Here is a 12,064-nt window from a genome sequence, read left to right on the forward strand (position 1 = left end):
GCACGTGGCGAATAGACTAGTGCCGGTTCCAAGGCTGAGCTTGCCTAGTAAGGGAAGGCTGATCAGTAAGTCCAGTAGTTTGGTAAAGATCCTTGTGTCTCAGCAGCACTTTTGAAAGGGGAGATTACGCGAGGGCCAATTTGACATCACTAGCGGGAGTTATGCGAGGCGAAATACAAAACTGCTATCGGGGAATCCTGTAAGGCGTGATAGGTGATCCCTTCGGGGAAACCCGTGAGGTGGTTAGTTGACATTGTACGCGGTGTTTAGCTAACATTAGCAAAGTCAAAGAGATATCGGGGAACGGCGGAGCAAGAGACGCTTTAGGTATGGCGGTACCAGAACATCTAGAGCTGAAACTGGATAAGCGCTTGGGGATGATGTAGGACGGTTGTTCGGGAAAAGGTCAACGATAAGAAGAGGATGTTATAAGGACTGAAGAAAGGTCGACTCGAATGCAGAGATTCAATTAAAGGACGGCAACATCGCACATTCTTTCGTACATTTCAATTTCTATTGTACTAAGCGGGTAAAACGATTCATCATCGCCCCCATCTAGCAAAAATGGGCTCAACTCAACCCACCGTTTTCCTCTTTGGGGACGTCACAGACCCATGGGTCGATGGCATGGACTATGTCTGCAGGCAGGCTACCACGACGCCATGGCTCCAAGGCTTCTTGGAAGACCTCTTCTCTGCCTTCAAGGCCGAGGTGAAGGGTATGGACCGCTTCTTGCAAGAGAGCTTCGGGTCTTGTTCCAGCATCCAAGAGCTCGCCCAGAAATATCGTTCAGGCGACGAGGTCGGTATGGTCCACGGCCTGCTTCTCTACACCGTGAGAGCGGCGCTGCTGTTGAAGTGCGTCTCCTCCCCAACTCTAACCCTGACTCTGCTCGCTTGCTGACCGCCTAAAGGACCGCGAACCGCGAGCCACTGTTGCTCAACCCAGGCGAGGGCAGGCCCGAGTCACACCTGGTCGGTATCTCTGCCGGCATATTCAACGCTGTTCCCATGGCGACTTCTGGCAACTTCAGCACCCTGTACGATGCATGCATCGAGGCCGGTCGGGTGTACGCCCGGCTCTGCAACCTCACCTTGGCTCGATCAAGAGCGATAGAGGACCGCCCTGGAGCCTGGGGCTGGGCTGTCGTCGACATCGCGGTGAATAAGCTTGAGAAGATACTGGAACAGTTCCAAACTGCAAAGGTAACGTCCTCTCTACTCCCCGTGGGTCAAGGAGAAGGAGAATATACTGACCTGAGACGCATAACTAGGGCGTCCCTTCTTCCAAGAGGGTCAAGATTGCCATTACGGGATACCGGTGGAGCACCATCATAGGACCGCCTTCGGTCTTGGAGCTTGTCTTGGGCCAGTGCCCAGAGTTGAAGAGGGCCCCAAAGAACGAGCTGACCGGCATCCGTGCCATGCAGCACAGCCTTGACGTCTCAGAGGCGGATATCGACTACGTCGTGGGAAGTTCCTCCCTTCTATCCGCTCCACTTCGCCCGGGATACAAAGTATGGGGCATCGCCGGGAATGATGCTAACGCCACCTACCCCGACTGGGGCCACCTGCTGAGAGCTGCAGCGTTGCAGACGCTGTCGCAACGGTTGGATATTGTGCAAACCGTGGGCAAGCTCAGCGCCCATCTTGGGTCGTCACAGGATGTCGACGTCAAGATGATGGGCCCCAGCGGCCACGCGGCGTACCTTGTCACTGTCCTAAAGGCCGGTCTCGGCATGACGACAAGGCACGTCTCAGTTGATGATGATGTGGCATCCCAGTCGTTGAGCGAGGGTGTCCGAGAAGGCGCCATCGCCATTGTAGGCATGTCGGGTAAAGGACCTGGTAGTGAGAACCTCGAAGAGTTTTGGAACGTCATCGAGAACGGCCTAGACTGCCACCAGGAGATTCCCGCCGACCGTTTCAACCTGGACGAGTACTACTGCGCTAAGCACGGCGCGGTCCGCTCCCCAGGCGAGATGAAGTGCACTATGGCTTGCCGCCACGGGTGCTTCATCAAGAACCCAGGCCATTTCGACTCCAAGTTCTTCCACATCTCGCCACGCGAGGCCCTGTTGATGGACCCCGTCGCCCGGCTGTTCCTCATGAGCGCGTATGAAGCCCTAGAGACGGCCGGTTACTCGGCCGGCCAGACCCGGTCGACGGATCCGAACAAGACAGCCGTCTTCTTCGGCGCCAGCGCCGACGACTGGTACCAGGTCAGCCATGCTGCCCTCGGATGCGACGCCTACACGCTGCAAGGCATGCAGCGCGCCTTCGCCCCGGGCCGGCTGGCCTTCCAGATGAAGTGGGAGGGGCCGACCTATGCGCTCGACTCTGCATGTGCGGGCGCAACTTCGGCCATCCACCTTGCTAGCATGAGCCTGCTGGCACGGGACGTCGACATGGCCATTGCAGGCGCCACGAACGTGCTGTCAGACCCCCATTCCTTCACCCTCCTTAGCAAGGCCGGCGTCTTGTCCGACACGGGGAACTGCAAGACGTACCGTGACGACGCCGACGGCTATTGCCGCGCAGACTTCAGCGGCGCCATCGTTCTGAAGCGGATGGAGGACGCCATCGCGCACAATGACAACATCTTGGCCGTCATCGCGGCGTCGGCCAGAAACCACTCTGGCAACTCGACGTCTATTACGACCTCGGACGCGAACGCCCAAGAACGACTGTTTACCAAGGCCCTCCGGAACGCACGACTGTCCCCACATGATGTCTCGTATGTTGAGATGCACGGAACGGGGACCCAGGTCGGGGATAAGGCAGAGATGGGGGCGGTTTCCAGAGTCTTTTCACCAAGACCCGCTGGGCAACCTCTGACAGTGGGAGCCATTAAGGCCAATATTGGCCACAGTGAAGCAGTGAGTACCGCTTATTGTTCTTGTTGGTGGAGGCAGGGCAGAGTAGACGTTAACCTGTGGATTAGGCTGCCGGAATGTCCTCGGTGCTCAAGAGCATTCTTATGCTCCGAAAGGGCATCATTCCCCCTCAGGCGGGCATGCCGCATGGCATGAACCCTAACTTGCTGAAGATTCTGCAAGACGATAGCGGCATTGTGATTCCCTCGGAAGCATCAGAGTTTAAAGGGGTGGCTGACAAGCCGAAACGCATTCTCGTCAACAATTTCGACGCAGCGGCAAGTTCCCTCCTTCCCACACGCTTGTAATGGTCACGCTAATGATGGACGGGCATCTCTAGGGCGGCAATGCTTGTGTAATCCTTGAAGAATACAAGCAAGATGCGGATAGACAAAGGGAAATCGACCCCCGATCGACTCACGTCATCACGAGCTCGGCCAGGACGCAGTCGTCGTACCTCGCCAACCTGCGTCGACTCGCCGCATGGCTCCGCGCGAACCCCAACGCCCGGATCCAGGACGTGGCCTACTCGACCACGGCGCGGAGAGTGCAGCACCCCATCCGGTTCGCGTTTGCCGCATCCTCATCGCAGAAGGCCATTTCCGAGCTCGAGGCTGAGATCTCGCGCACCGCCGGTGGTGCCACCGCGTTCAAGTCCAAGCCCGCCGACGTCGTCTTCGTCTTCACGGGCCAGGGCTCCCACTACGCAGGCATGGGCGCCGAGCTGTACCGCACAAGCCCCGTCTTCCGCAGGACGGTCGACATGTGCGTTGGGATCTGTGACTCCGACAAGTTCCCGCCTTTCCTGGATATCATCACCGACAGCGCCAGCGATGTGTCGACCAAGGACGCGGCGCAGATCCAGCTCGCCGTCGTAACGCTGGAGATTGCCCTGACAGCCTTCTGGCGGTCCACCGGCATAGTGCCCGCCATGGTCATGGGCCACAGTCTGGGAGAGTACGCCGCCCTGCACGCTGCGGGCGTCCTATCGCTGGCCGACACCCTGTACCTCGTCGGCCACCGCGCCCGCCTGCTCCTGGAGCAATGCGAGCCTAACTCCCGTGCCATGCTCTCCGTCTCAGCTCCAGTAGCAACCGTGCGAGACCGTCTTGCCCAGTTCAAAAACTCTTCCTGTGGCGTCGCCTGTATCAACAGCCCCAGCGCTACCGTCATCAGCGGGACGACGGAGGACTTGGCACAGATGCAAGCAGCCATAACGGCTCAGGACGCAAAGACGCGTACCACGATGCTATCCGTCCCGTTCGCATTCCACTCGTCCCAGATGGATGCCATCCTGCACGACTACAAGGCCCTCGCAAGCGGCGTAACCTTTGAGGCGCCCAAGATTCCCGTGGCGTCTACAATGCTCGCATCCGTGGTCGACGGGCCGGGCGTCTTCAACGAGGGCTACCTAGGCATGCAGACGCGCCAGGCGGTCGACTTCTGCGGCGGCCTCAACGCTGTCAAGTCGGCGCTCAAAAACCCGTTCTGGCTCGAACTCGGCCCCGGGCCGGTTTGCAGCTCGTTCGTGCGGGCCACGCTTTCTCCGCCGCCTGCAAAGGTCAACTACACCATCGACGCAAAATCCAGCAATTGGGCTTCCATTTCCAAGACCCTCGCCGCGGCGCACACGGGCGGCGCCGATGTGGACTGGCTACAACTGCACGCACCCTACGAGAGCAACCTCGAGCTGTTGCCGCTTCCGACCTATGCGTGGGACATGAAGGACTACTGGATCACCCACACCGACAAGAACCGCGCGCAGGTCACTGATGCGACCCAGGCTGCAGCCCTACCTGAGCCCTTCCACGGCACGACCGCGCAGTACCTCGTAGAGAAAACCCTCTCCCCCAAGGTTCAGGTTACGTTCCGAGCCACTATCTCGGAACACGGCTTCCTGGGCCTTATAGATGGCCATAAGATGCAACAGATCGGGCTTGCTTCGGGGAGCGTCTTCAGCGACGCCGCCGCTGCAGTGGCCAAGTATACTCTCGAGTACAGCGGTAGGAAGGACGTCACGGCGACCCACCTGACTTTCCACGACCCCGAGCTCCTCGCCCCCCTGACTCGGGATCTTGTCGGCATCGACGGGACGCTGCTCTCCACGGCCACTATGGAGAGTGCGTCTGCCGACACTGTCTCGGTCACGTTCAAGGCCACTTCGAAAGGCGGTGAATCCCACGATCTCGGGTCGATAAGAGTCAAGTATCGCAACCCCGAAAAGGTCCAGGCCGACTTGGACCGTGTGTCATTCTTCATCAAGGTCAAGATGGAAGAGCAGATCCGGCTTTGCAAGGAGGGCTCGGGCCACAGGATGCAGCCCGGCGTCTTCTACGCGCTCTTCGCCAACGCTGTCGAGTTCTCCTCTGACTTCCGGGCCGTCCAGGAGGCATACATAGCCAACGACTTCCAAGAAGCTGCCGCGACGGTTGTGCTGCCGCCGGACCCCGTGGGCACCCGCTTCACGTCCTCGCCGTACTGGGGCGAGGGTCTGTTGCACCTGGCGGGTTTCATGGTGAACGGAAACCCGAGCAAACCGCCTCAGTCGACCTTTGTTGTCATGGGCTACGAGAGCGTCGAGCAGTACGCCGCCGTCGAGCCTGGAAAGCAATACCTGACATATACGCGCATCTCGCGGTGGGAAAAGGACACGGCTTTCTGTGCCGCTTACGTCTTCGACCCGGAGACGTCCAAAATTGTCATGCAGGCTGTCGACCTGCGCTACCAAGAGCTCAAGACGGCCGTCTGGCGCCACATCCTCGGCGGGCAAACAGTTCCCCAGCATCAGACTGCCGCCCCGCGAGCCCACAAGCCGGCTGCAAAGGAAGTCAAGAACCATGATGACCTGTCTGCTCCTTTGGCCGCGGCGCCAGGGGAACAGCGGGCGAGCAAGGCACAGGATGGCGACAAGACTCCAGATGCAGGAGAATTCCAGATTATCGCGGACACCCTCGCCACGGCGACTGGAAGCGACCCTTCCGAGTTCACCGACGACACGTTGGTAGCCGACGTCGGCGTCGACTCAATTATGGCCATCGAGGTCGTTGCCGCCCTCAAGGAGTTGGGCGTGGACCTACCCGCCGGGTTTGTCTTCGAGTATCCCACAATCGGCGACCTCCGTCGCGAGTTTGGCGGGCAGGCTGCCGAGGCCCCAGCGGACGATGGCAGCGCGACGCCTTCCAGCGAAGATCACGATTCCCTGTCTCTGACTCCAGACGATTCGGTCTCTAGCATGTCCTCAAGCCTGGTTCATGTCGAAAAAGAGCTGCCATCTCCAGCGCTGGAGGCGGAAATCGACCTGTCGCCGCCTCCCAGCGTCAGAATCACGCTGCTGCAGGGCCGCCCGAACGCCAGCAAGACCCCGCTGTACATGATAGCCGACGGCACCGGCACCGTCGCGACATACCTCCACTTGCGGCCCTTCAAGTCCAAGCAGGCTGTCTACGGCATCGACTCGCCCTACTTCCGCTGCCCGTCCCGCATGACCAGCGAGGTCGGCATCGAGGGCGCAGCCAAGCTTATCGTCGACGCCCTGATCAAGAAGCACGACACGGGGCCCTTCCAGATCGGCGGCTACTCGGCCGGCTGCCTCGTCGCCTTCGAGGTTTCGCGCCAGCTGGCCGCCGTCGGGCGCAAGGTCGATGGCCTTCTACTGGTCGACATGTGCTGCCCGCGGTCGCGGCGCAAGGACCAGCAGACGCTGCTCGCTGAGGACGAGTTCAGCTACGCCGTCTTCGAGACCGCCGTCAACAGGGACGGCCTATGGAGCACGATCGGCTCCAGCCGCGACCACTTCCGCGCCTTCTTTGTCGCTATGAACGAGTACACTCCAGCCCCGATGACCGCTGCAGAGCGGCCTGCTAAGACGGCTGTCATCTGGGCCGAGAAGGGGCTGGTCAACCGAGTGTCAGACAAGCCTGCGCTACTGAAGGAGCTGGAGGGACAGGGTGTACCTACCAAGCCTTATCCGGGCTTCATGGAGGATCCCAAACTGGGCACGTTTGCGTGCCTTGTCCCGGACAAGGGCGAGCACCTGGGCCCTAACGGCTGGGATAAGTATACCGGCGGAGAGGTCCTGGCCATGTCTGTGGCTGGAGATCATTTTGAGCTGCCCATGCCTGGACATGTCCATCTTCTCCAAGAGCAAATGGAGAAGGCTTTTGCATATTTTGGCTCGAATTAGGATATTGGATGGGTATTAGATTTTTGTATTGTTACTTTTTGTTTATAGACGGCGTTGGAGTACCTTTTTTGTTTTTCAGATAGAGCTCTGGTACCTTTTCATCTCAAAAGAATGCACAACTTTGGTTAGAGTCCTAATCGTCTTCGCTTATTATTGTTAGTATATGATTAGTCGCGCCTTTCTAGGAGAAGTAGCAATTTGATCGATCACCACCCACTAACACAGTCAATTCTCTTATATAGTGATGCCCCTTAGACGAGGCTTTCGAGGGAGAGGCCCAAGACCGCACAAGCTAGCTGTCCCTTCTAAATAGTACCACTGGCAAAATAATCTTCACTAAAATGCCATTCTCAATCTACAAGCATCTTCAGCCGTGGGTGGCGCTCTTTCCACGACTTTAGGAAGCCAGGTAATGCCATGGAAAAAGTAATGTCCATTGCTGACTCAACGAGAAGCTGAGGTGCGCCAGCCACGGCAGTGATCAGGCTGAAAGTGCGAACAAAACCTGTAACCTGAAACAGTAGTTATACTCCAAACCTTTCTTACGTTAAGTCAAGGACATTACGATTTGCTCAGAGAGCTCTATCCGGGATTCAAAGCATGGAAACTCACCTGTGTGCTGCGTGCTCCGCCATCAATCCCCAACAGCCTTATCACGGACCTGAGCAATTTAAGTCTGACAATGGATTCGTCACACGTATATTCTACAGTCATTCAGACTCTTTGGATCATATTACAATATCTGCGGAAGAGGAACAATGCGATATGTGCTACTTATTTTTTTTGCAAGCAATGCGCAACCCCGACGCCGTGGATCCCCAATGGGAATACAGTTCGGACCTTTTCGACGAGTTCAGCGATCCGGAAAACGCGAACACTGCCGCTTTTGGAGTGAGTGTTAAAGACATGTCATATTTTGAGGAGGACATGGTGAGACTCAGGTTGAAATTGATGTGAACTCTGTCGTATTGTAGATGCCGTAAAGGCGGGCTATATAGAGGAACGAGATGAACTACCCCTTAGGGCGCTCCCTTGGTCGTTCCATTGACAGCAAGGAAGGCGCTCCCTTCCCTTGACAGCAAGGAAGCACCACAACTCCGTAAGGAAGAGAAAGGGAGAGTAAGGGATACCTAGGAGGGTGGTGTGCACGCAGGTGAACCGTATGAGTTGCTGATCCTAGGTTGCTGCAACCCGAGTGTGAGCGGTCACATCGAAAATCCAGAAGGACCTGTTCTCATATCGATCACTTTTCGAAACCGGCGAATTGACGAAGCAGAAAGCCGTTGCATTGATGTAGCCGTGCGCTGGACGGAGCCTGTGACTGTTACTAGAAGAATCTCTCATGATCTAATCCTCGTCTCCAGCTTAACGGTGAGTAGAGCTTATCTTCCACCGCAATCTCGACGCAACTGATGGTTATCGTTCTTAGAGAAACTAATCTAGATCCTACAAATGCGCGACATAACGTCAGATAATAGTACTGGGAGTCCTTTCGTCACAGGGCTGATCAAAGAATGGATGAGATCATGTGATGAAGAGCACGAAATATGTCGAAAACGAAGGGCAGCGAACAAAGGTCGCCTTCCGACTCGTGTCATTTCTGTTGAAAACAACGAGACGAATCCCAAACTCATCTGTCCACCGGCAAATACCTTTGAGGATTACGTTTGCCTAAGCCACTGTTGGGGGAGGAGCCAGCATTTCAAGACTGAAACCACTTCACTGGAAGATCGTATGGCATCCATCGTATTCTCAGCTATGCCAAGGACGTTTCAGGCCGCAGTGACTATCACTCGAAATATAGGGATGAAGTATCTCTGGATCGACAGCCTTTGTATTGGCCAGGATTCCGGGAAGACTGGAACCGAGAGTCTGCAAAGATGGGACGGATCTATCATGATGCCAGCATAACGATTTTCGCAGAGGGGGCTGATAGCGATGATGGCGGATGCTTCGTGTCGCACAACAGCAGAGAAAAGAGGCTGTGCCGAAGTCCGGTGTTCGACGAAATAATCTCTCTTTTTACTAGCCGTGCTCAGAGCCCAAGCTATATTCAAGCACAAGGTCGTCATAAGCTTGGGGGAAGCATGCCGACAGAGCATCTTCCGTTTGAGTCCAGCATGAGACGGGGGAGGTTCGAAGATTCGCGTCTCCCTTTACATCAGAGAGGATGGGTATTACAGGAACAGATTTTATCCTTTAGGTCTCTCAACTACGACCATGGGAGGCCTCCTGGCGGTGTCCGAGTTTTCAAGGCTGTGAATGTGTTCCGGAAGGCTTCCCGAGAGTGTCGCTCACGCACCAGGGTTCCAAAATGGAAAAGGTTCTGTCTGACCAGTGGGCAGAGATTGTAAAAAAATTTGCACGTCGAAAATTGACATGCAGCAAAGATAAACTACCTGCACTTGGTGAAATTGCAAAAGAGTTCTCGCAGCACTGGCAAACAGATTATCTCGCTGGACTCTGGCGTCACTAGCTTCGTGAGCATCTTGCGGGGTCCGTTCCGGTCCGTCCAGACTCTTCTTGTGTTTGGCAAACCTCCAGGCCCCCCGAGTTCCGGGCTCCTTCATGGTCTTGGGCAAGCATCGACACCAATTTTCTCCAGATGCAATCGATGCGAGGCTACTTGTCACAACCGTAGCTTGATTATGGGAGTTTCCGAAGCGATGGTTTGATTTGCGGCATTTTGGGCTGCTGGACTAGGCCACGTAGTGTACTGAATCCTTTCGGTGAAGTTCACTCAGGTGCACTTGTTCTCAAAGGACGCATGATGGTTGGCAAGTGTGGGCCAGGAAGGACGGACAGTCTGATATTTGATAGAACACCAGTTCATGATCTGAACAGCGGAAAACACATTGGGTGGTTTGATCCAGACGTCTATTCAGAAAGATCTTCGCTCGATCAAGTGTGGTGTATGCCTCATTATGAAGTCGTGGATGGTACTCTTCAATGTTTAGCGCTAACTCCGTTTTCTGGGTCGGGTATTGCCATCAACCCAGCGGGATTGGAACAGGATCCGGCTCTCTCTTCAATGCGCGTTTATACTCGTGTTGGTATAGTATTGGGAGTTGTAGATGATGCTAGGGCCAGGGCAATCACAATACCAATAGACGGAGTTTGGAATTTCGACAGATCAGCCATCGAAGCTGCACATCATGCTTTGTTGGACTGGTTAGAAATTGCAGATATTGAGACCGTTGTAGTTGTTTAGTATTATCACGTGGCTGAGCTGCTATACAGTTGTAAAATGGAAACAGCACTGTATCGAATGAATAGAGGCAGAGAAATTAAGAATGGAGAGTAGACACAGAAAATAGAGAAGAAATAATCAAAGAAGGATGGATGATAGGGTGGTGTTATATTTTGGGGACTACTAATCGTACACCCCCTAATTCCTAGACGTACACCCCCTTTTCACTACACGTACACCCCCTCCCCCCCCCTATTACTTCACCACTTTCTGATTGGCTCGGAGGGCTGCTCCGTAGCCTCCGATTCGCTCGCGTAACTCGCTCACTAATTCCGAATGCTCTCTCCAAATGCGACCATGTACAACACAAGCAATTACATCATGCCAATTTGTATAGCCTTACGTACGAGCTCACGTACAAGCTCACGTACGAGCTCATGTATAGCCTCACGTACGAGCTCACGTACGAGCTCACGTACGGCCTCGTGTATAGCATCACGTACAGCCTTGTGTATAGCATTACGTACGGCCTCACGTACGAGCTCACGTACGGCCTTATATATAGCATCACGTACGGCCTTACATACGAGCTCACGTACGGCCTCGTGCATAGCATCACGTACAGCCTCGCGTATAGCATCACGTGTGGAGAGACGTAAGGGTGAATGCCCGGAGGAAGCTCCGGGCTTTCCGAGCCAATTAGAAGGTGGTGAAGCGCCAAGAGGAGGGGGTGTACATGGAGTGAAAAGGGGGTGTACGATTAGTAGTCCCCTATATTTTGGCGTTTCATATTCTATCAATACTAGAAACTCGAGCTAGCTTCTATGGCTATCCTGCATGAGTGACCCAGTTCTGTGAAATTTCGTAGGATGGCCCGTTTCTGGGGTATCTCATGAAATGGCCTATCTTTGGGCCACTGCTGACGCCTTTACCAAGTGGCCCATTTCTAGGCTTTATTGCCAGCTCACCCCTAAAACCGTAGAGTCCACAGAAAACCATGAAAAGAAGGTGTACGTGGAGTGATTAGGAGGTATACGATTATCCCTCCCCAATTTAAAAGGGAACCCGTACACGGCCGAGCTATTCTCCGCTAACAGTTGGATGAAAGCCTGTGTGTGGTGATATATCCAACACACCTGGCCCCTCTCCCGCATGATAATTGCAACTATTAGGCGTATTCTACCTATGTACTCCCTAGGTTGATATACGACTTGTTAACCTCCACGCAAGCTGCACGACGTTATAAACAACATGTTTGCCGCCCCAAACGGTGTGAACGGCTGACCGAGAGAGGTGGCGGGTATGCGGTAGCGAAAACCTTCACCTTTAGGGTAGGTATACGGCCACTGGTGTCACTATTAGGACAGTCGGCCGTAACGCGACCCCTATCGTGATACAACTCTCCACACGTCACGATGTCACGTGGCCCTTATTCCTTGCTATAATCACATGACCTCGCTTAGGGCCCGGGCTGTCAGCCTCCTCACGGCCTCCGCACCTCTTCCACGACCCTCGGGACCCTGCAGCTACTTTGCCTGTATACACCAATACAAGGTCTTCTATACGATCCGCGGAACTTAAAACGTTAGCATCACCCCATCCTCGACCTAGTCCCTACAGGATTACATGGCCTTGCATGACCGCGCCGCAGTTCGGGAATCCTTTGCCCGATTTGCCACTCGTCCATTTCTCCCGCCGGACACACCTCATTTCCCATTTAATGTTGGAATTGCGTGAGGACTGGCCGAGGCTATCAACTTGTGGCGTGAATAGATCTAAAAGCGAGTCCTTGGGTGGTTGACAGCGCGTGATCTTT

The 12,064-nt window shown here is 55.0% G+C and overlaps 2 protein-coding genes across 2 annotated transcripts; both read left to right on the forward strand.

Annotated features, from left to right (window-relative positions):
* Positions 1-564: 564 nt before the first annotated feature.
* BDZ99DRAFT_511843 (conidial yellow pigment biosynthesis polyketide synthase) lies at positions 565-7,192 on the forward strand (the record flags this gene model as incomplete). The annotated part of the gene is made up of 6 exons (XM_033724585.1): positions 565-857; positions 914-1,205; positions 1,274-2,160; positions 2,467-2,878; positions 2,944-3,153; positions 3,216-7,192. 6 exons carry the CDS (start codon positions 565-567, stop codon positions 7,056-7,058), a joined length of 5,937 nt encoding a protein of 1,978 aa, XP_033571084.1. The 3' UTR covers positions 7,059-7,192.
* Positions 7,193-7,850: 658 nt separating this feature from the next.
* Positions 7,851-8,969, forward strand: BDZ99DRAFT_526155 (HET-domain-containing protein; the record flags this gene model as incomplete). The annotated part of the gene is made up of 2 exons (XM_033726105.1): positions 7,851-7,988; positions 8,502-8,969. The coding sequence occupies 2 exons, from the start codon at positions 7,851-7,853 to the stop codon at positions 8,967-8,969; spliced, it is 606 nt and encodes a 201-aa protein (XP_033571085.1).
* Between the last annotated feature and the right edge of the window lie 3,095 nt (positions 8,970-12,064).

Source organism: Mytilinidion resinicola, assembly GCF_010093595.1.
Source record: "Mytilinidion resinicola strain CBS 304.34 unplaced genomic scaffold BDZ99scaffold_24, whole genome shotgun sequence".
Lineage (NCBI taxonomy): Eukaryota > Fungi > Ascomycota > Dothideomycetes > Mytilinidiales > Mytilinidiaceae > Mytilinidion > Mytilinidion resinicola.